Source organism: Ovis canadensis, chromosome 8 (assembly GCF_042477335.2).
Source record: "Ovis canadensis isolate MfBH-ARS-UI-01 breed Bighorn chromosome 8, ARS-UI_OviCan_v2, whole genome shotgun sequence".
Taxonomy (NCBI): Eukaryota; Metazoa; Chordata; class Mammalia; order Artiodactyla; family Bovidae; genus Ovis; species Ovis canadensis.
The window spans coordinates 48,390,898-48,413,997 of record NC_091252.1 but is presented as its reverse complement, the minus strand read 5'-3'; the positions used below and the strand labels follow the sequence as shown (position 1 = coordinate 48,413,997).

General features: G+C 34.9%; 1 protein-coding gene across 7 annotated transcripts in view; it reads right to left on the bottom strand.

Moving 5' to 3' along the window:
* Positions 1-2,495: 2,495 nt before the first annotated feature.
* Positions 2,496-23,100, bottom strand: part of USP45 (ubiquitin specific peptidase 45) — a 56,644-nt gene continuing 36,039 nt past the window's right edge. For 2 of the 7 annotated variants that reach the window (XM_069599207.1, XM_069599208.1), the window contains exons 10-18: positions 22,681-22,762; positions 20,729-20,820; positions 19,129-19,185; positions 18,654-18,797; positions 16,719-17,385; positions 13,128-13,225; positions 8,913-8,999; positions 5,706-5,859; positions 2,496-5,146 (exon numbers count right to left, since the gene is read on the bottom strand). In XM_069599207.1, the coding sequence (XP_069455308.1) occupies positions 5,016-5,146; positions 5,706-5,859; positions 8,913-8,999; positions 13,128-13,225; positions 16,719-17,385; positions 18,654-18,797; positions 19,129-19,185; positions 20,729-20,820; positions 22,681-22,762 (1,512 nt within the window). In that variant the 3' untranslated portion in view covers positions 2,496-5,015. Of the gene's footprint in view, positions 5,147-5,705; positions 5,860-8,912; positions 9,000-13,127; positions 13,226-14,967; positions 15,142-16,718; positions 17,386-18,653; positions 18,798-19,128; positions 19,186-20,728; positions 20,821-22,680; positions 22,763-23,100 lie in introns of those variants that run through there. The other 5 variants (XR_011258799.1, XM_069599210.1, XR_011258800.1 and 2 more) reach the window with 5 other exon arrangements.

Below are 23,100 nucleotides of genomic sequence, written 5' to 3'. Positions count from 1 at the left end.
CACACTTTCACTGCTGAGGACTCCACACTTTCACTGCTGAGGATGTGGGTTCAATCCCTGGGGACTAAAAATCCCACAAGCCGTGTGGCACAGCCAATGTTTAATTAATTAAACATCTCATATAAAAAATGGTTTTAAAAGGGCTTCACGGGGTCCATGAACCTCAGAAATTACATTCAAAAATCTGAGGCATATATCTTTCTAATAAAATATAAATGTCAAAATTTCCCTTCCTAGCCTCTCTATTGCCATCAGCAGAAGTTCAGAAACGGCCCCAGAATTAAAACCTTCCACTTCCTCCAACACTCATAGCTTCTCTTTGGGACTATCAGGGCTAATATCATCCATCTTTTATCCCTAGAACATCCTTCATCCCATGGAACTTAATTCCCATATGGCTCTGTGGGTAATGCTGCTTGATTTTTCTCTGTATCATTTAACATTTGAAATATCTTTTCCTTAATTTTCACTCCTTAGAATGTCTGTTTCCTCACTTTTTGGAGAGACTTCTATCTCCTGTGGTCAGTACTGTATCCCCAATGCCTACCACACGGCAGATATTCAATACTTATGAAGGATGGTCTGTAACATTCAATATAACCTCAAAGAGCTTCGTGTCCTAAAAACAGTTAAATGAAAAAGGGTAGACAAAATATTTCCTAATGAATTATTCTGCCTAAATAACTCAAACAGTTTGAGAAACACTTGAAAGCATGAAGACTTAGCCTTGTTACATACTGCAGTCAAAATCAAAGAGGCCCATGAGATATTTTAGTTTGAAATAATAAACTTCTGAAATATGAAGGATATTTTAAATATAGCTAAGTAAGCTGATACAGTGTTGATACACAAAATATTCTGTCAATAATGTGCACTGAAAAGACTCCAGAACCAGTCTTGAAACATGAAGTAAATATGAATTTAATATTTATTTTGCATGTTTATATAATAACATTAAAATAATATTCCATAAGTTACATAGCTATTTTCAAAAAAAACTGCAGAAAAAGATAAAATAGTAGGAATGATATATAATCATTATTACTCAAAATTAAAAATATAGTTATCTTTTAAATAGATTTGAATTTATGCATTTCTACATGAACTGAACATTTAAATATCTAAAAATAGTCTTTCTTAATGCAATAGATAATAAAGAATCACATTTACTGTACACATCTGGCTTAGCTTTATTTCTTCAGGTAACATGCAGACAAATTTTGAGGATGAATTTAATAAAGTAGGCAAGACATTATTTTATACCTCAAAAATAAGATGAAGTTGATACATTTCACAGCTTAATCCTCAGGAAATTTTATTCAGATGCCATATAAAATCATTGACTAAACTCACACATGCGAACTAAGAGCTCTTAAATATATCATAGTAAAATAGCTTTGTTGGCACATTTACAGTAAGAAAACAGGTATCACCTACTCTTAGAACTGATGCCACTCTCCATGGCCATTCAAAACGGTGGCCTTTACATCAGTTTTAAAAACATTACATGACAAAATCTTAAATATAAATAGACTTTGGTTATGTCAAAAATATTCACATAATTTATATATAGTCAAAACTTTATCATTTTAAATATGGAATAACGACGGAAAACCGAGGTTATATATACACTGTAAGCCAGTTTCTAAATAAAGCTAAACTCTCATCTTACTTCTTAAATTCATCTGGCCAAACACTGTGGTAGTTGTTTAGAGGATCTGTAAACATTCTCACTGATTTGTACTATTTCCTGAGGTCATCTGGAAGCTACTGTTACTAAATTAGCTTCACAATTTAATACCCCTGCAAATGTGCTTTGGAAATATTCAAAATAAAAGCAAAAATTTAAATGTAGATCCATGTGTAACTTAACATACTTTCTCTATTACAAAAGCTATTTTTAGTCAATTCTTAGATCTCAAAATTAAATTTATTCCATTACTAGCAGACCTGGAAAAGCAAAGCATTCATAAACTTCAGGCCATTAAAAAAAACAACAAAAACAAATATCAGAATTAACTCATTTAACACTATGGAAATGAAAATAAAAGTTATCTCCTTACCTCTAGATAATGTCTAAAATTTACACAGGCCTCATTTTAAAAGATGTTAAAATAGTACCAGTCCAGTGCCTGACTCCTGGATGATGTTAAATAAAATATATACTTAATGAATAAACATGAAGTTAAGCATAAAAACTACTGTAGTACTTGAGTACTCAGTTAATATTCTGAAGCTACAATGTATCACTTAATGAAAAGTCACTCTTAACTGGTATTCAGAATAAAGTTTAATAGATCTCCTAATTAACAAATAGAGCCCTAGTTCATGTCCTAGCATCCTATCAATGAAAAAAGGAACTAGGCACTTTCCTTGATGCTTGTCCTCAGGGATTATTCACCATCTCTACTTAAATGTGTAATGGGTAAGCCAAGAGGAAACAGAAAAGAATGCTCATTTCTTCCCCTTCTTTCTTCTATTCTTTCCTTTCCCTGTTTCTTTCCTTCTCTTTTTCATCTATCCATCTACCTATCAACGAAATAAGAAGCAGGTGACATCCAAAGAAATCTGCATGCCTCTTAATGGTATTTTTTCTAGAAGAAAAATGAGGCAACTTAACATTTACATTTGGGCGAGTGACAATTACATCTTGGTAATTATCATTACCAAGATGGATGACTTGAATAAAGAGATTTAACTAATAGTTTTCCAAAAGATTTCACTGCTCTGGTACTGAACTCTTCAATGTTAATGGATTAAAGTTAAAGAGAAAACCTTTAAACACTGTTCACCTTTACAGGATACAACCTGAGTTTATAGGTTAACTTATATAAAGATATATTTTTCCATCATTTCACTGTTAAAAATCAAGGAAATCACTACTACTGAAATTTTGACAGCTTAAAAAGAGTTTATGCAATGACTTTTTAAAGCTCTGAATTTCATATATTATTACTGTCTTTAACACTAATCACAATTCCATTCATCCATATAGCAAAAGGCAGCACTAATAACCTTGATAATATTATATACACTTAAATATTAAGAAGGGTCAGAATCTTGGTTAAATATTTCCACATGTTATCTATAGCCACTTCTTTAACAACAGGAGAATGAACTAGCACCAGGCACTTAATCAGCACCTGCCTGTACTATCATTTGTGAGCACTAATGATGAGGATGCTTGAACCATGCAGTTATGTGTTTTGATTTAATAATCTAACACCAAAGTAGTCATTTTTTAAACATTTAAGCCTAAGGAATAGTAACATTTTCATGGCAAGTTTTGACAGCTTAATAATTTGTTTTCTAGGAGTGTGGGGAAATATCATCATTTTGATATTAATTATTTTGAAAGAAAATCAGAAATGCCAACTTAATGGTCCATTAAAATAAAAACAAAACCTAGTTGAACTTACTAATGATGCTTACTAAAGACAAAAAGTGATCTCAAAACCCCAAAATCATAATTAATATTTACTGCTCTACAGAACTAGAAAATGCATATTTTCCTGTTAAGTATAAGAATATAATTCCCTATCATTTACAAATGTGATTTGGTAATTTACATTTCAAAAGTATCCTATGGTTCCATATGAATTAACAACTTCTATTTACCAATTCTACATGTAACAATTATCTATAAATACATTTTGATCTTGGTTAATCACCTGTAAATTATTCTCAACTCCATCATGAATAGGCTGAATATAGTATGTTGATAAAATATTTTAGTATTTTTCTAGTTTTCAAAACCTCAAAGCAATAAGCTAATCAATGTTATTTGTAAATCCATATTACTGAAGTAACAGTGGTGCTTTTTTATATGATTGAGTCATATAAAAAATGATAAAGTCACTATGCCAATTGTATAAGTATATGTTACAAAAAGGGCTTCTTTCCCTGATAGCTCAGCTGGTAAAGAATCCCTTGCAATGCAGGAGACCCTGGTTCAATTCCTGGGTCAGGGAGATCCCCTGGAGAAGGGTTAGGCTACCCACTCTGGTATTCTTGGGCTTCCCTGGTGGCTCAGACAGTAAAGAAATCCACCTGCAATGCAAGAGACCTGGGTTCGACCCCTGGGTTGGGAAGATCTCTGAAGAAGGGCATGACAACCCACTCTAGTATTCTTGCCTGGAGAATACCTATGGACCGAGGGGCCTGGCGGGCTACAGTTCATGGGGTTCACAAAGAGATGGACTCAACTGAGTAACTAAGCACAGCACAGCACATGTTATAGCAATGTTTCCCAAACAGCTGGGTGATATACCACTGGATAGCCCTGAGATGATTTTAAGTGGAGTGCTACATGAGTGGACAATTTTTCTTTAATAGTTATACATTTAATACTTATTAGAAAAAATATAATTAGCACATAAAATGTGGAATATGATCAAAATAACACTATGGTTTAAAAAGGCTAAAAAATAAGGTTAAGAATAATAAACAATGGCATAGGAGATATACACACACACACACACACACACACACACACAAACAGAAAACTGGTATGTGAGTCACATTTGGGAAACACTGTCTAAGGAATGATTTGACTTAGCCAGCATCATTTCTGAATGCCTGCAATAAGTCACATTATAAAGGAGTTAACTATTGTGAACTGTTATTCTTTTCCAGGACAAATAAGTTTTTAAAAACATGTGTTTATGTTTATTTTAAGGATATAAGTTTGAAAGCATTTAGTTTTGTTTTTACTTTGTTTTGTTTTTGGCTGCATCCCACAAGGTATGCAGAAGCTTAAGTTCCTTTACCCAGGGACCCAATCCTGCAGTGGAAGCTGAGTCTTAACCACTGAACCACTGGGGAAGTCCCTGAATGCATTTAGTAAATTTACTTTAAAAGGATTCACCAAAATGGTAACAATGTTCAGGAACATTTGAGGAACATGCTATTCCTACAGAAAAGACTACAAAGGCACATTGCATATTGTGGTTAACACTGCAGCATTTAAATAAAAGTGACCTAAATAATCATTATCAATACTAATTAACAAATAATTATAATATTCTTTCATAAAAAAGAAGGTATGCTTGTGCACTAAGTGCTCTTGATTCTGGAACCACCTGCACATAAGTGTCACTAACATGGACCCACTGGCTTGCTGATTCACTATCAGCTTCTTTCAAACCTAACAAAACAAAAAGAAGTATAATTTTACAATAAGTATGTTCTGATTTTACACGAAAGTTATCACTAACTATATGTATCTAATGTTAGACTTTATTGCATAAGGCTGTTTGGGGTTAAACATCTTCCAAAATGAACTCTTTCAAAGCATTAATATTAAGAGCATTTAAATATCTAGTGAAATACTAGATAGCCTTATTTAAGGAAAAGTGCATTTACACTAAAAGAGAAAGAAAGAAATACATAGATGACTGAAGCAAATTTTTAACTCTAGCTCTATTCTGAGGACCTAGTATATCTTCAAAAACTACTGATACTATTAAATAAAATGCTATTCCACTGCAAAACACAATGACTTAACACCTTGAAAAACTGGATGCCATTTCACCTGATGTGAAGGGTACAGTTTTACGATATTTAAGATTATCTAGGTACTCTTTAAGGTATTTCTCACTTAACAAAGTGAATGCACATGAAGTATCCATTAAAAAACCTACTTCTTCCAGAAAAAGAATAAATTAATTTGTTTTTAAGAATAAAACAAACTTAGGGTGGCATACCAGGTACATTTTTCTTTCCAGTGATGTGTTCCAGTAATTTCCTGGAGGGTGTTCTCACTTTCACGTAAGCGGTGTAGTGACCTCCTCTCATTGAGCCGCTATGTTCCACTACGCCATAGAGACCATAGAGAACTTTACCTCCCACACTTACATTCTTTAAGACAAAGAAAAAAAAACCTCAAATTAATTAGTAATATTTAGTGAAATCTTATTATAAGGAAAATTAAATTAAATGTACATCCTACTTAAAATAACAGCAATTAACACTATACTGGGGTACTTGCCCACCTGTACTAGACTAGCAAAATGCAAAAACTTGACCTTTTCTGTTGCCTGGGCTGTTGGGAAAAAGAGTGCTCACATGTGAGAATGCAAAAGGGTAGCTCTATTCAGAAAAATTTCATGCTATTTAGCTAAGCTACACGTGCATTACTCTTGGATTTATCAGTCCCTTTTCTAGGACTCTATCTCATAGGTATCATGAGCAATATGTAAAAACACATGCACCAGACAAGTGATTGCAGGATTATTTGTAATACCAAAAACCTGTAGACTCAAAAGTGCATAAACTGGGGACGGCTTGAGTAAACTATAATGCATCCACAGAAGAGAGTATTATGCTGTTTTAAAAATGGAGTGCAGATTATCTCTAAACACTGCTATGAAATACTCTCCAGGATACAATGTTAATACAGTAGAAAGAAAGGATACATCTTGTAAGCTATAATTATTAAAGAGGTGAGATATTATATACATATATAATAGGTATGTACTTATTTGTTTATATTTTTTAAAATTATAGATGAATAAATAATAATTTGAAAAAATGGTTATCTCTAAAGAAAGGAAAGAAACAGGTAGAACGGACATGGAGAAAACTTACTCTTTTTGAATTTACCTTGATTTATACATTTGACTTTAGAACTACATAAATACTTTATGTAATTATTAAACAACAAAAAAAATTTAAGTAATAATACCTAAAAATGAAAATTTTAAAATAAGCAAATGAACATCCAGTTGGTGGCATAATCATTCTGTGAGCAACCACAGGGGTCATGTCAAAAGAACCGAGGAGCCAACCTGAAGAGGCTCTCAGTGGCCAACAATGGACCCACTAGATGTATTAGACTATGAATTAAAAGAAGAGTGCAGTAAATTCAAACATATTTAGTGTGTTAAAATTCATGAATTCATAATGATAAATTTACTGATCACAGTTTGAGAATGATAGTAAATTCATTATTCTGAAACTGGCTTAAAAGGAGAATGGGGAAAGAATTGAGCATTTATCCTGCCTTTTCTAAAAGAACTATAATGTAAAATAATTAAAGAGATAAAAGGAATTTCTCTTTATATAGAAGTATTCCAGTAAATAAATGAAGAAAGAGTAACAGGATACCACAATTCTGTAACTGTTAATGAACTCATTGGGCAACACTGGTTGCTAACATCACAGAACTGGCATTATGTGCCACCTGATGAAAGAACAGAAACTCCCTATTAAACAGCCTTATCAGGGGTTGGGGTGGAAGTTGAGGGGTGGGGTGAGGATCTATTCAAGCTTCTCTTGATCCAACTACCTATTTGTAGGAAATCAAGAGGATAAAGGAATAATCATCAAAATCTAAACTCTATGAAACTACCAGAAAGATGATCCAGTTTCTTCAACAAATAAATTGTACGAAGCAGAGATGGGAGAGGGAAACTATGTATTAAGAGAGAGATTTTTCAATCATGACATGTAGTCCTTACTTGGATATTAATTCATTTAAAGAATTTACTAGACAATTGGAAATACGTATGCTAGAAGATAGAAAGTGGAAGTGAAGTCCCTCAGTCATGTCTGATTCTTTGTGACCCCATGGACTGTAGCCTGCCAGGCTCCTCTGTCCATGGGATTTTCCAGGCAAGGATACTGGAGTGGATTGCCATTTCGTTTTCCAGGGGATCTTCCCGACCCAGGGATTGAACCCAGGCCTCCCACACTGCAGGCAGACTCTACCATCTGAGCCACTAGGGAAGCCCAGAAGATATAAAAAGTAATGCTAATTCTTTTGGCGTGAAAGTGTATTGTGGTTATGTTTAAAAGGGAGGGGAGGGGGTAATTCTTATCTTTTAGAGAAGCATAGAGGAAAAGACTTATGAATGAAAGGATACCTGATACTTGCTTCAAAATAATGTAAGAAAAAAATTAATATAAAAGGAAGAGGTAGATGAGTATGTGGATGGGGTGGGACTGGCCATACAGGTAGGATCTGGGGGCGAGAGGTTCATTTGTACTGTTCTCTTTGGTGTTTGTTGGAAATTCTCCATAATAGGTACTTTTAAAAAATATGTTTTTGTAAGTTTAATACACAGCTTGCTAGACATTTTGTTTGCCACATTATCAAGTTCTATGAATATATCAAATTCTACGGAGACTGAATATAAACATCTGGCAAAAAAGTGCTGGTATTCCACAGTAGACGAACTGGATTCACTGAAAAACTGAATTTAAGATATTTTTGTCTTGACTGATCAATGTATTGAAATTATTAAGTTCAATAAGTTTATGTACCACTAAACCCAGACTGTTAACTAGAAATGGTGAACAGGGCAATATGTGAGTTACCCCAGAACTGTGTGGTTTCCACATGGAAAGTAAAGTCATCAATTTCACTTACAGTTAGTTCTCACATATAAGCACAAGCAATTATAAACCAGCTTGTTTTCTATGTCTGATTATTAAAGTACTAGTAATTTTAAATTTGTACTCAGTTGGCAAGTACACTAGTCTCAGTTACGTACATGAAATGGCATGAAAGACAATGCACTAGTACACTGGTTTACAAAAGAGAAGAAAACTCTTCAAATGCTAAAACTACTACCAATTAAGCACATCATTCACAAGGAACAGGAGAGGGCACAAAGTCTGCTTATTTCTCTCAGCAACTATCTGACTCTAGCAGCATTTACAAGCAGCTTTGATCAGTAACATCATGCCTCACTTATGCTTTACACATCTTTTCAACTTATTCTGTCTCCCAAAGGACAAAAGTCATATTCAGTGTGTTAAATGTTGGATGGAAGAAGAAAGGGAGGAAGGGGACAAGAGAGACAGAGGGTAGGAGATAGGGAGAAAGACATGGTCTAATAAACAATACATAGGATATTCTAAAGCATATTATTTGCAAGACAATTAAATATATTAATAATATACTATACCTTACAAGTAGCAGAACAGAATGGTGCTAAGTCAAGCATAAGTGGAAAATCTACATGTCTGTTTACTTTGCGAAGACTCAAACCAGCCTCAAAAAAAAAAATTGTAACAAACTTAATTTATAGATCATTGGGTTTGTTAATTTTAATTAAAACCAAAAGGGAAATCCAAAAGGTTAGTTTCTTCATAGCTATTAAAACATCAATAATCCAAAACTGATATATGACTAAGTTCTCAATTAGGTTTCATAAACTTATTGCAAAGATAGTTCATTTACATGGGTATTTTTACCACAGACAATATGAAAATAATTACTTTCACTGTGCATTTGAACACTGAAAAATAAACTCAATGTGACTGAAGCTAAGCTACTGACATATATGCTACCTAAAAATGTACTCAATTGAAGGGTCAGGAGTCTGGTATTACAGGCCTGACTCAATGACTGGTTAACAGTTAACTTGACTCTAGACAACCTTATCTAGATCAAGGCAGAAAATGGGTATAAATGCGTTAGATTAGGTCATGTTCAGTTCTAAAATTCAGTGATATTCATTCATTAAAAAGAAAAAAGCCTGAACACCCAAATCATTTTATCAATAAAAGTAAACATTACATATTATATATATCAAAATGAATCTTCATGTTGATTAAGAAACTCTACTTCCTTCTCTATTTTTAGTATCCAAAGGCAGGCCTTGAAAAATGTATATTTGTATTAAGTAATAATAAAAATTTACTGACAGACCATCAAATATATTGGATAGGAAACTCAAAAATAAAAATGGACTCTTTTTAGAATAAGAAGATACTTGAATCCCATTTGGGTAGACAAAATTAATACAGACGCAACCTTTCATGAAAAGCTTTCATGACTTACTTCAATGACTAGTCTTTTTATTTGCATACTAATCACATAACACTTACTATAGATTGTTGCCTATTTCTTATCTTTCTTTAATGAAAAAAAAAAACTTATTTTTTGACCAAAATATTGCCAGTGATTTGCATTTTCAAGTAATCTTTAGGAGTCTTAACCTGATATCAGAAATGAAATTATGAAGTCATATCAGGAAAACTTAATCTGTTAATTCAATTTGTTTGCCTCCTTTTTTTCTTATCAGGTAATATCTATAAAGCAGCTGATACCTGCAATGTCAGATCATGTCAGGCTTATGTGTCCTCCCCAAACAGTACTTTGCTGTTGAAAAATTACCCTTAAGAGAATAGACTTCTGTCAACACTGTTATAATCTTTACAATTTTGGGCAGGCTAAAAGAGGAATCTCACTGTCATTGTATTTTGCATTTGTTTTGCTAGAAAGAATGGAACTTCCTTTCACTTTTTCTTGGAATTTTTTACTTCTATGAACTGTCAATTCATGTTCTTTACCATTTTACTATTAGAGTCTTGATCTTTTTCTTATTGATCTTTCAGTTCAGTTCAGTTCAGTCGCTCAGTCGTGTCCGATCCTTTGTGACCCCATGAATCGCAGCACACCAGGCCTCCCTGTCCATCACCAACTCCCAGAGTTCACTCAAACTCATGTCCATCCAGTCTTTAAGGGCTCTTTATTTATTTTCAATATTAATCACTTGCTATATTTATGACAAAGAGCTCCATCTTGTTGAGCTCTCTCAGGTTCTATGGATGTTTCTAATAGAACTCTAAAATTAGTATGGGGAAATAGGTTTTCAGAGACACAAGAAAGCTAGAAGCAGAGACACTGCTTAGAGATTCTGATCCCTCTATTTCACAGTTTCAGGGAATGAGAATGTGGCTTTGCAGACATTACATCTAGCCTGAGATCAAGAAGGGACCTCAGTTCAGTTCAGTCGCTCAGTCGCGTCTAACTCTTTGTGACCCCATGAATCGCAGCACACCAGGCCTCCCTAATCATCACCAACTCCCAGAGTTTACCCAGACTCACGTCCATCGAAGCAGTGATGCCATCCAGCCATCTCATCCTCTGCTGTCCCCTTCTCTCCTAACCCCAACCCCTCCCAGCATCAGAGTCTTTTCCTATGAGTCAACTCTTCACATGAGGTGGCCAAAGTACTGACTGGAGTTTCAGCTTTAGCATCATTCCTTCCAAAGAAATCCCAGGGCTGATCTCCTTCAGAATGGACTGGTTGGATCTCCTTGCAGTCCAAGGGACTCTCAAGAGTCTTCTCCAACACCACAGTTCAAAAGCATCAGTTCTTCGGCACTCAGCTTTCTTCACAGTCCAACTCTCACATCCATACTTGACCACTGGAAAAACCATAGCCTTGACTAGACGGCCCTTAGTCAGCAAAGTAATGTCTCTGCTTTTCAATATGCTATCTAGCTTGGTCATAACTTTTCTTCCAAGGAGTAAGCGTCTTTTAATTTCATGGCTGCAGTCACCATCTGCAATGATTTTGGAGCCTAAAAAAATAAAGTCTGACACCGTTTCCACTGTTTCCCCATCTATTTGCCATGAAATGATGGGACCAGATACCATGATCTTCATTTTCTGAATGTTGAGCTTTAAGCCAACTTTTTCACTCTCCACTTTCACTTTCATCAAGAGGCTTTTGAGTTCCTCTTCACTTTCTACCATAAGGGTGGTGTCATCTGCATATCTGAGGTTATTGATATTTCTCCCAGCAATCTTGATTCCAGCTGTGCTTCTTCCAGCCTAGCGTTTCTCATGATGTACTCTGCATAGAAGTTAAACGAGCAGGGTGACAATATACAGGCCTGACGTACCTAGACGTCTAGAAAAATTTCCCTGTAAGGGCATGAACTCCTTCTGTAGGTTGTTCCTAAAAGGGATGTAAGTACCAAATATAAAATAACCGTGGTATATCATTCTCAAATCTGGCATGACCCTAGCAAATTCACACCAAGTCCTTGCAGATATACACCTTCCATTTAGCATTCTGATGTACTGTAATGAGACACAATACATCTGCTTCCGCTTTCCATGGCCATTTCCACAGAGTTTCTGTAATGTTGGCTATAGGAAATCAAGAACTTCATCTAATTTCCATGGGTAGGGATGCAGATACAGAGAAAAATCTCTTCTAGTTCATCTGTGGCCCACCTGATACGTTGCAGATATATCATCAAAGCTTTCCATCTCTTGAGATTTCTTTCAATGGTTTTATATTTAGAAAATTGTTCACACAAGGATCAGGTTAGTAATTTTCCTGAAGTTTTCTTCTAGTCTTTCAATAATGTTTCATACAATTAAAAAAATCTGTCTGAAAACAGTACTGATATCAACATATTTGGTCTAGAAGGAAGCTCTAAATTTTTATTTCAAACACCTTTCTTAAGTCCTTTAAAGAATAACCTAGCCTTCTTCCCAACTGGTTTGAGATTCGTCCTATATCATAACAACAGACTTTAAATTGTACTCAAATTCACTGAAATTCTGACCACAGTATTTAATTACTAAAGTTTCTTCTGGAGAAACTTTAAAATCATTTTATCAAATACAAAAAAAAAAAAAAAGAGAGAGAGAGAGAAGACATTAAAGTATAACCAACTGGAGAAAAACTTTTAAAAATAGGTTCTCTCCCACTAGAATCCTAGAAAAGTGAGGCCTGCCTTGCAGACCTTTTTGCAATTAGTCCCAGCCAACCATACTCAGCCCAAGCACTCTTTTCTCCACTGGGATAAAACCTCAGAAAGCTATGTGTACCTTGTTATTTCCCTACTTCTAAGGGTTCCTTAAAAATTCTATTTTCCGCTGACACAAACCTACACACACACTCTCTCTCTCTCACAGACACACACCACTGAGGTTCCTACCATACCAGCTAAATCTTCATATATTGTGAATTAGACAATCTTATTTAGAAAAGTCTTATAAGCTATCATGGCTGAAAGAGCAGTAAATTTCACAAGAAAAATTTTAAATTCAATAAATTACTGTCTAATCCTTGACAGTACAAGACTTGTGTGTGTACGCTCAGTTGCTAGTTGTGTCCAGCTCTTTGCAACCCATGAACTGTAACCTGCCAGACTCCCCTATCTATGGAATTTTCTAGACAAGAATACTGGAGGGGGCTGCCATTTCCTCCTCCGGGGATCTTTGTGGCCCAGGGATCAAACCCATGTCTCCTGCATCTCCTGCATTAGCAGGTGGATACCTTACAACTGCACCACCTGGGAAGCCTTACAAGACTAAGGGCTCTGCAAAACATACGATGAAAATATGTATAGTACTACTAAAGAGAATTTACCTGATGAAATCTTTTGAGATGGAGAATCAGGATAGCTGGAACAGCAGAAATGAGCAGTTGCTTCCTGGCATTAGTATAAACCCCCTCTGCTTTCTTTTCTGCATAAGATACAATATAATAAATTTATTTATAAATTACATCTTATACATTATTGCCCATAAAGTATAGTAAACATTTAAACAGAAGCAGTATACCACATTTTTTAAAATGTTAGAAAAGAAATTAAGACTTCTGATTACTGGGAGGCTCAACTCAACCCTAAAACTCCAATGATATGAAAGGGATTTTATTTTTAAGCCACACACTTATAAGGACAAAGAACAGGGGAGGTGACATTTGCAACACAGCTCTGGAAGGTGGAAAGCTGATAGACCAGAAGTGACTTATGTCAACGCCTTCCAGTATACTTGTAGTTGAAAAAACTGGGTCATTACTCATTGCAGTGAAAGAAGATCATGTATCATGGGAACAATGGGACACTTCCATAAAAGGTTGTTACATACGTAAAATAGATAGCTAGTGGGAATCTGCTCTATGATGCAGGGAACTCAACCTGGGGTTCTGTGACAATGTAGAGGGGTGGGGCGGGGTGGGAGGGAGGTTTAAGAGGGAAGGGACATATGTATATCTATGATTCATGTTGATGTATGGCAGAAATCAACACAACATTACAAAGCAATTATCTTCCGATTAAAAATAAATTAATAAAAAAATAAGACGTTGTTAGGAAAGACTTGTGATAGGATTTCAAAGGCCAACTGCATATTTAACTTGGATTAGTATAAGCTGGCATTTCTTCCTCTCCCATCTAGACATTAATTTTAATGTATTAATCATATTTTCATTCTGATGCTTTGACATCCGGGGCCTTGCTGACACTGCAAAGTGCCTTTTCCAGAGCCTAATTCTTAGACAGTAAACAAATTCAGTGTGCCTTTCATATGTATTTCCAAAGCCCTTACCCAACTACCTCCTATACTGGGCTCTGATACTCTAGGTCACTATTAACCTGCCCTACTCACACCAGAGCCAGGTACCAGACCACTAGAGACAGTCCCTATACCTCAGATTATTCACTTCTAAACCTTTTTGCCCTGCTCCATTCATTCCTTCCCTCGGCAACCACAATAAAGGCACTTGACTGCACTTTCCCCCTTGCTCCCTCTGTCTCCTGACCAACCCTGGTGCTTCCCCTTGTTACCCTGGGTGGCATGTCTTAGTGTGTCCCCTTCTCTTGGGAACTACACTTAAGTAATAAACTACCTTTTCAGTGGCAATCATCTCATCTGTTAGGCTCATTATACCTGAATAATAAAACCTACATTTTAAAACAGTCATTAAGAATCAGAATTTTTTCTTCATTTAATCAAGGCTAGAGGTACACTAAAAACTTTCTAATTGACAAATCAACCTTTTCTACTTTTCTCTTGTCAACAAAACATAGTATATAGCTAGCTATATAATATACTACTACTTAAAATCTTCAAATTTATATCTCATGATATGACTTTTGTGAAGGACATTAATCTCACTGGCGTTGCAATTAAGTTTTACAGAAATTATTTCTCGAAAGACTTCACATAGCTCAGTTCAGTTCAGTAGCTCAGTCGCGTCCGACTCTTTGTGACCCCATGAATTGCAGCATGCCAGGCCTCCCTGTCCATCACCAACTCCTAGAGTTCACTCAAACTCATGTCCCTTGAGTCAGTGATGCCATCCAGCCATCTCATCCTCAGTCGTCCCCTTCTCCTCCTGCCCCCAATCCCTCCCAGCATCAGAGTCTTTTCCAATGAGTCAACTCTTCTCATGAGATGGCCAAAGTATTGGAGTTTCAGTTTTAGCATCATTCCTTCCAAAGAACACCCAGGACTGATCTCCTTCAGAATGGACTGGTTGGGTCTCCTTGCAGTTCAAAGGACTCTCAAGAGTCTTCTCCAACACCACAATTCAAAAGCATCAATTCTTTGGCGCTCAGCTTTCTTCACAGTCCAACTCTCACATCCATACATGACTACTGGAAAAACCACAGATGGGAAAGACTAGAGATCTCTTCAAGAAAATTAGAGATACCAAGGGAACATTTCATGCAAAGATGGGCTCAATAAAGGACAGAAATGGTATGGACCTAACAGAAGCAGAAGATATTAAGAAAAGGTGGCAAGAATACACAGAAGAACTGTACCCAAAAGATCTTCACGACCAAGATAATCATGACTGTGTGATTACTCATCTACAGCCAGACATCCTGGAATGTGAAGTCAAGTGGGCCTTAGAAAGCATCACTACGAACAAAGCTAGTGGAGGTGATGGAATTCCACTTGAACTGTTTCAAATCCTGAAAGATGATGCTGTGAAAGTGCTGCATTCAATATGCCAACAAATTTGGAAAACTGAGCAGTGGCCACAGCACTGGAAAAGGTCAGTTTTCTTTCCAATTCCAAAGAAAGGCAATGCCAAAGAATGCTCAAACTATCGCACAATTGCACTCATCTCACACGCTAGTAAAGTAACGCTCAAAATTCTCCAAGCCAGGCTTCAGCAGTACGTGAACCGTGAACTTCCAGATGTTCAAGCTGGTTTTAGAAAAGGCAGAGGAACCAGAGATCAAACTGCCAATATCCACTGGATCATGGAAAAGGCAAGAGAGTTCCAGAAAAACATCTATTTCTGCTTTATTGACTATGCCAAAGCCTTTGACTGTGTGGATCACAGTCAACTGTGGAAAATTCTGAAAGAGATGGGAATACCAGACCACCTGAACTGCCTCTTGAGAAACCTATATGCAGGTCAGGAAACAACAGTTAGAACTGGACATGGAACAACAGACTGGTTCCAAATAGGAAAAGGAGTACATCAAGGCTGTATATTGTCACCCTGCTTATTTAACTTAAATGCAGAATACATCATGAGAAACTCTGGGCTGGAAGAAGCACAAGCTGGAATCAAGATTGCTAGGAGAAATATCAATAACCTCAGATATGCAGATGACACCACCCTTATGGCAGAAAGTGAAGAGCCTCTTGATGAAAGTGAAAGAGGAGAGTGAAAAAGTTGGCTTAAACTCAACATTCAGAAAACGAAGATCATGGCATCTGGTCCCATCACTTCATGGGAAATAAATGGGGAAACAGTGGAGACAGTGTCAGACTTTATTTTGGGGGGCTCCAAAATCACTGCAGATGGTGACTGCAGCCATGAAATTAAAAGACGCTTACTCCTTGGAAGGAAAGTTATGACCAACCTAGACAGCATATTCAAAAGCAGAGACATTACTTTGCCAATAAAGGTCTGTCTAGTGAGATAGCTAGTTCCCTGAAATAAGATTATGTGAATTTGCATTTTCAAGGCAGAGATGGATACTTCCTGTTCTTCAATTTATTTGGACAAAATTCTATTGAAAATTTCTCTTGCCCAGTCAAGTGTCTTCAATGCTAAGGTACAAATATGAGTAAGACAACCCCTGACTTCAAGCAGCCAATGTATGGTGACAGGTCCTTAGGTTCCTCCATGTAGGATCTATAAGCCACTAGTTACTGATTATCAGATAATCCATGAATACTTAAAAAAAAAAAAGTTAAGCTAAATATTTACCTGCAGAAGTGGTTTCCTTTTGGTACTTCTGTTTCTTCTCAGTACAGTTCTCACACAGAAGCTTGTTATTCCCCATTAGCAATTCCATAGATGTAAACTGATAGAGACAAGACTGAACTGAACATTCTTTAGAAGTGGTTATATAGCTCTGAGAAAGGGTCTGAAAAGCATTTTGGGGGCTCTGAGACACCATATGCTTGTCCTCTGAAAAACACAAATTATTTGAAACACTTAGTGGCTGATTTTCTCTGTCAAAATCCCTAGCTCGAATTATAGTGCTGCTCAAATGAAGTTCAGAAATAGCTTCAGCCACTCCCTCGTCACCATGGTTGCCCTCCCTAGTGAGTGGTTCACTCTTGGACGGGTAGTGAGGGTGTCCATTTGTGTGCGTGTAGTATCCGCTTCTGGATCTCAACAACAAAGTCTGTTTCGGAGCACTCTCAGACTCCGAAGCCTCGCTGTCAGCATCAACGCTACTTTCAGAAAGGCTGTCTTCTTTCTCACTGCCATCGGTAGGGCTTTCAGTCAGAGTCAACTCGGTGTTCATGACGCTTGCAAACAATGAAGAGTCTCTATTCACCTCAAGGCTTTCATTTTTCTGGTATATGACAGCAGCTTTATCTTCTCCAGATTTTCTTGTACATTTTCTGCCATGAATTAGCTGATTCTGTAAGTTGATAGTGTTTTCAGAGAAAAGAATCTTGTGACCTTACTGAAAATAAATGCTAGTAAGTCTTATTTAAACATTTCACAATTATTTAAATACTATTTCTAGTACCTCTGAAATCCATTTCCTAAATCTACCCAAACTACAATGAACAGTATGCTAACAAAAAGCTTTAATTTAAAAATAAACTTTTACACAAGGAACCAACTTAATGGTTACCTATTTATGGGTGGGGAACAGGACTTTTGTGGAACAGTGCTATGCTGGAGGCTTTTCAAGTGTAAACCTCTGCACAATCTCTGTACTTTTGCCCCTTAAAGGACTTTTGAACAGAGTAAGTTAAATCTAGTAATACATCAATTTGCCAAGCTAGTATAAATCATATCATGTAAAAAAGCATTTTTTTTTAATAAGGTGCAAATTCAAATGGATATCTTTAAATTTATATGGCTTTATTCATCAGTCACCATGGTCACCCTCCCTAGTGAGTCCCTGGTGAAACAGTGGATCAGACAATGGTAATCAATTACTGATAACATCACAGGAAAAGAAATATCAAACGTAATATGCACCTCCTGAGGGAAATACATACCATCACTTGAAAAAGTTTTCTTGCAAAAAATTAAATAATCAAACTTAAAGCTATTTAGGCCTTTAGTTCTAACTGCCTTAGAGAGGAAACAAAGGGAACAGAGGCGTCTCTTAAGAACATCTAGATGAATTACTGCATGCAAAACGAACTACCACAATATGCAAAATGCATTACTATTGATGTGGGAAGGTGAGACTGCTGGAAAAAAATGATCTCGTGTCTTCAACAAATAAATTGCAAAGAAAAAAAAGGTGGAATCTGTGGATTAAAAGACATTTATGAGATGAAGATCCTAAATTCAAATATGCTTGAAAAAGCAAAAGCAAATATTTTATGACTCAATTATAGAAATTAAAATTATGACTAGATGTTTGTCCAATAAGTTTGAAATATTTTTAGGTACAATAATGATACAATGGTTCTGTCTTTAAAAAGCATCTTTTGGAGACATACATTTAGATATATGTTGGGATTTATTTCAAAATAACCTAGGATGAGGAGGAGGAAAATGTGAGACAGATAAAACATGACTAGCTGTGAGATGACAACTATGACACTGAGAAATGGGCACATGGAGGGTTATTATACCTTTTTCTCTATTTTTGTATACTTTAAAAAATTTTTCCTACTAAAATGTTTCAAAAAGCATTTGTTTCACAAATGCATATAATCTTACCATATCTTTAGATGAAGAATGCTTCCTGATGGCTCTGGGTTGATGAGTATTCTCTACAGTAACAGTGCCACTGTATTGACCAGTATCTGTCTCTTGTAAACTTCCATATTTACTTATTCTTCCCAAAAGTACAGGTTTTGAAACCTATATAGATAGCATGTACATAATACAAAATTTCTTTAGGAAATAAATTCTGGATATCATATACTTTTTAATATTTGTAACACTTGAAATATAATTTCCTAAATGTTAATTCTCAAAATATAAAGCATAAGGGTTTAAATTCCTTGAGATTAGGAACTATATCATCCTTCACTCATACATATACAAACTCCAATATCAAATACACTGCACAAACTCAATTACTGTATATAAAGACTCATGACTCTCAGATACTTGATAATATACTCAAAAATGCCTACATTATGAATTTATAAATGTCCTTCACAAAAAGGCTTAAGGTTTTTCTCCTTACCCTTTCTTCTATTATAGGAAGTGAAATATCAATAAAAGGATCTTTCACCGTGGAGATCTTAAAAAGAAAACACATTGAAAACTTCAGTTAGAATTCTAATGTAAACAATGTAGTTTTATAAACTCTTAAAGAAATCTTCCCAGGAAAACTTAAAATCTTAAGTTAAAAAGCATTCCTGGAAGAAATAGTAATTTAATTGGGTATAGCAACACATTTGTTCAGTCGCTCAGTTGTATCCAACTCTTTGTGACCCCATGGCAACACATATGCAGTTAATCAAAATAAGATAATCCAAAGCTTCAGTAAATGCAACACAGTTGACTTTTATAATACTGTTAATATGACTAATGTGGAATATTTAAAGTAACTTTTAAAATAAACTGTATATAATAAAACTGATTAACTGAGGATATAAGTATATTTTTGGTGAAATTGGGGCCATAATATATGACATATGTTATGACATAACATAAATAAAATATGAAATGTTAAGAAAAAGCCATGAGAAAAGCTAGAGAACTTGACTGTGTTTTGAAGATTCTTCAGGATAATTCTATTTTAAAAGATACTCTATAGTTTATGAAAAAAGAAATCAACTTCTACGTTGAATATATTAGAAACCTAAGTGGAGCTGACTATTGAACAATGTGGGGGTTAAGAATGCTGACCCCCATCCCACTGAATAGTCAAAAATTAGAGCATAACTTCACAGTTGGCGCTTTGTATCTGGGATTCTGCATCTGCAGATTCAACCAAATGCAGATTGTGTAGGACTTTAGCAGTATCTATTGGAAAAATTTGTGTATAAGTGAGCCCTTGCAGTTCAAACCCATGCCATTCAAGGGTCAACCATAATATCATGATGACACATTCTGTGCTTCACTATGATAGGCTTGAAGGAGATACAATATATAATCCTGATTTTATAAGATTAGAGAGGGAAGATACTCTACAATCTGGGATAGGAAGACAGATATAAAAACTCTCTTTTATGATTAAAATCTGACAGAAGTTTAAACCTATTATATGCCATACAGTTCCAGAAATATTCCTTACCAAGCAATTGAAAAACCTGTAAAAATTTATACAGTCCTTAAGAAGCTGTTATAGTACAGATGGCATTCAAAATGAAATTATCACTAAATTCAAAGATGAGTCAAGTCTGCTTTTTAAGAAAAAACTGAACAAGTCATATAAATGTAAACTTTTAAAGAAGATCAGTCTAAATTATGTCACTACATTGAATTATTTCTATTGGGATTACAATTTAGGGCAATGCATAATGATATTAACGTAGTTACTCTCTTCACAGAAGTTTCTCTTTCATTTTCAACCCAAATGACTAGCTAGCACTAAAATAGGCTAAATGAACTTCACAGGTGTGTCAAGAGGAAAATTTAGATAACATTTACTTAAAAAAAATTATACATTATGTTTATTTTCTAGCAGTGAAGGATATATTTTTTAAAGACTTTCAAAAACTACTATGTAGTCATCTGTCACAAATAAAAATGACTGCTGATGATTACATGTGAAAGAAAACAATAAAACAATGTGACTATAATCTAGTCTGTGTTGAAGAGAATTCCAAAGTACCTACATTTGAACATTCTTCACACATGACCGTGCTAGTTAATTCACCAATAAAGATACGATCTATGAAGTTCATTTTCACACCTTCTCTTCCATATGCTGTAAAAATAATACTTTTAATGCAAAAAACATATCAACCATCAACCTAACAATGTAACAGGCTTTTTTTCTGTTGAATCAAAAGAAATCTGAATAATCTGGGACCATATTTAATAATATATTTTACTATATGATGTTATAATTTTCTTTACAATTCTATAGAGAAAATGTGACTATCAACTACTGCAGTCTCAAATAAATAACAAACTGATTGTTCTTAAACTTTAAGAAGTAAAATAAGTAGAGTAATCACCACTGTTCATACCACAGTCAACTGCTCCCACTAAGCCCTTTGAAAAGCCTCTGTGCCTAACCTAGAGGTAGACAGAGGGATGAGAAAAGAGATTATGATTTAGGGCTACAAATGCCAGGACCCTAACTGTGGAAACAACAGAGTAGTAAAAGACAAGTATACCCTGCAAAGCATAAAGAACTAACATGGAAATTAATAACTTAGCTATATATTTAACTCTTGTTACATAAAAATGCTAAAATCATTCTATTTCTATTTATATATTATATGTTACATATTTATATATTTATAAATAAAAGAAAATGATGCCTATGCTTTGATTCAAAATAATATGGAATTGGGGGAGAACAGATGAAACATGAATCAAGTGTAATTTAAGCATGATTATGGGCACACAGGCACGTGGGCTTCACACTATTCTAACAGAAGTTTGAAATTTCTCACAGTAAACCAAGGGGGAAAATATATTAAAAAAAAAATTTTTTAAACCTATTCACTCCTCTTTCAAATTTCTCTTCCATCCTTTTTGGCTCTCTATCCTCAAATTTCATGCAAACAATTTAAATCATTTTAAAACATTACTTGAAGCACTGAATGACAGAGCAGTTTTTATCTGGACATATCAAGAAATACCTATTAATTACGATGGTAACTATTTAGAAGTTATGTTTGACTAAGATGTTTCATTAAGGAAAATTGTACAAGGGATTGAAAATAAGTCAGATTACAAAACTGAAAAGGAGTGAAAGAAAAAACGAAGTTATTCTAAACATGCACTAGATGGCACTATCTCAAAACAAAAGAACAGAGAATACCCAAGAACCTATTATTTTTTAAAATCTTGAATCTTCAACTGCACATAAAGTTTTGTTATATACAAGCTTAATGTATTTATATTTGTTCATATAGACATGCTTTATATATAATGCTATAAAAACAGAATTAGAAAAGAGAATAAATAAAGTAAGAAATAATATTTTAAAACATTTTCTAAAAATGAATTACTACTTCAAGGAAGAATATATTTATAGGACACAATAAATTGTTAATAAATGGGATATAAACCTACATTTAAATACTGATCATTATAAATGATCAGCTTTGATCAGTTAGTTAATCATTGTTTCTGCCTCATATTTTGGCTGATGAAGAGTCAACACTAGGAGTAGACACGTATGCTTGACTTAACAGTATCCTCTTAAATAATGATTTCCTTGAAGGAATCTCTGGAACACTGAAGCATTTAGCCTAGCTAAGACTAGCCAATATCCATAAATCCACTATAGAAAAATGACACAGTATGATAAAAGTAAACTTCCAAGGGAGGTTGCTACTTTCAACAACCTTTCAAATCTCCCATAGGATACTTCTCTTAAGTGCATCAGTCAAACTGTATATTTGATACTAGTTTTTTTTTAAATTCACATAGATTCTAACATTTTCTATGACCCATTAGACTATCTTGCCACCACAGGAATAAGTAAATTCTCATTACTTCAGAGAATTAGTTCACATAATGTTCAGTTCCTTTCCCACTTCCCCGCTAAAAAGAAACTTACAATATTTTCTTCTAGAAAAAACTCTTAACAGTGAAACTGTCAACATACCTTTGACTTTTTTTCTAGTTTCATCATCAGCAGTTTTAGTAGTTGGGTTGTTGAACGCTTTTAGAATGCCAGCTTGTATTCGCTATAAAACAAAGCAATAAGAATTTCTTAAGAATCTATACTAGAATGTATCCTTTCAAAGCATTATTCTGTGTTCCTGTGACTAGAATCTGGTTTCAGTGACAACTGATTCAAGCTTCATCCTCTGGAGGATTTTCAAACAGCAACATACACTGGATCTCAGTTCCCTAGTCTGTAAATTAAAATGACTGAATTTTTAGAAAGTTAAATGTATCCTTTACTCCAGTTCTAAAACTCCATGCATGAATAATTGTGTGTTGCCAGATTCTCCCCCAAATAAGTGAAGGTTCCTATATACAGGTTCTCTCTTGTGTTTAAGTATTTTTCACAGTCAACAAA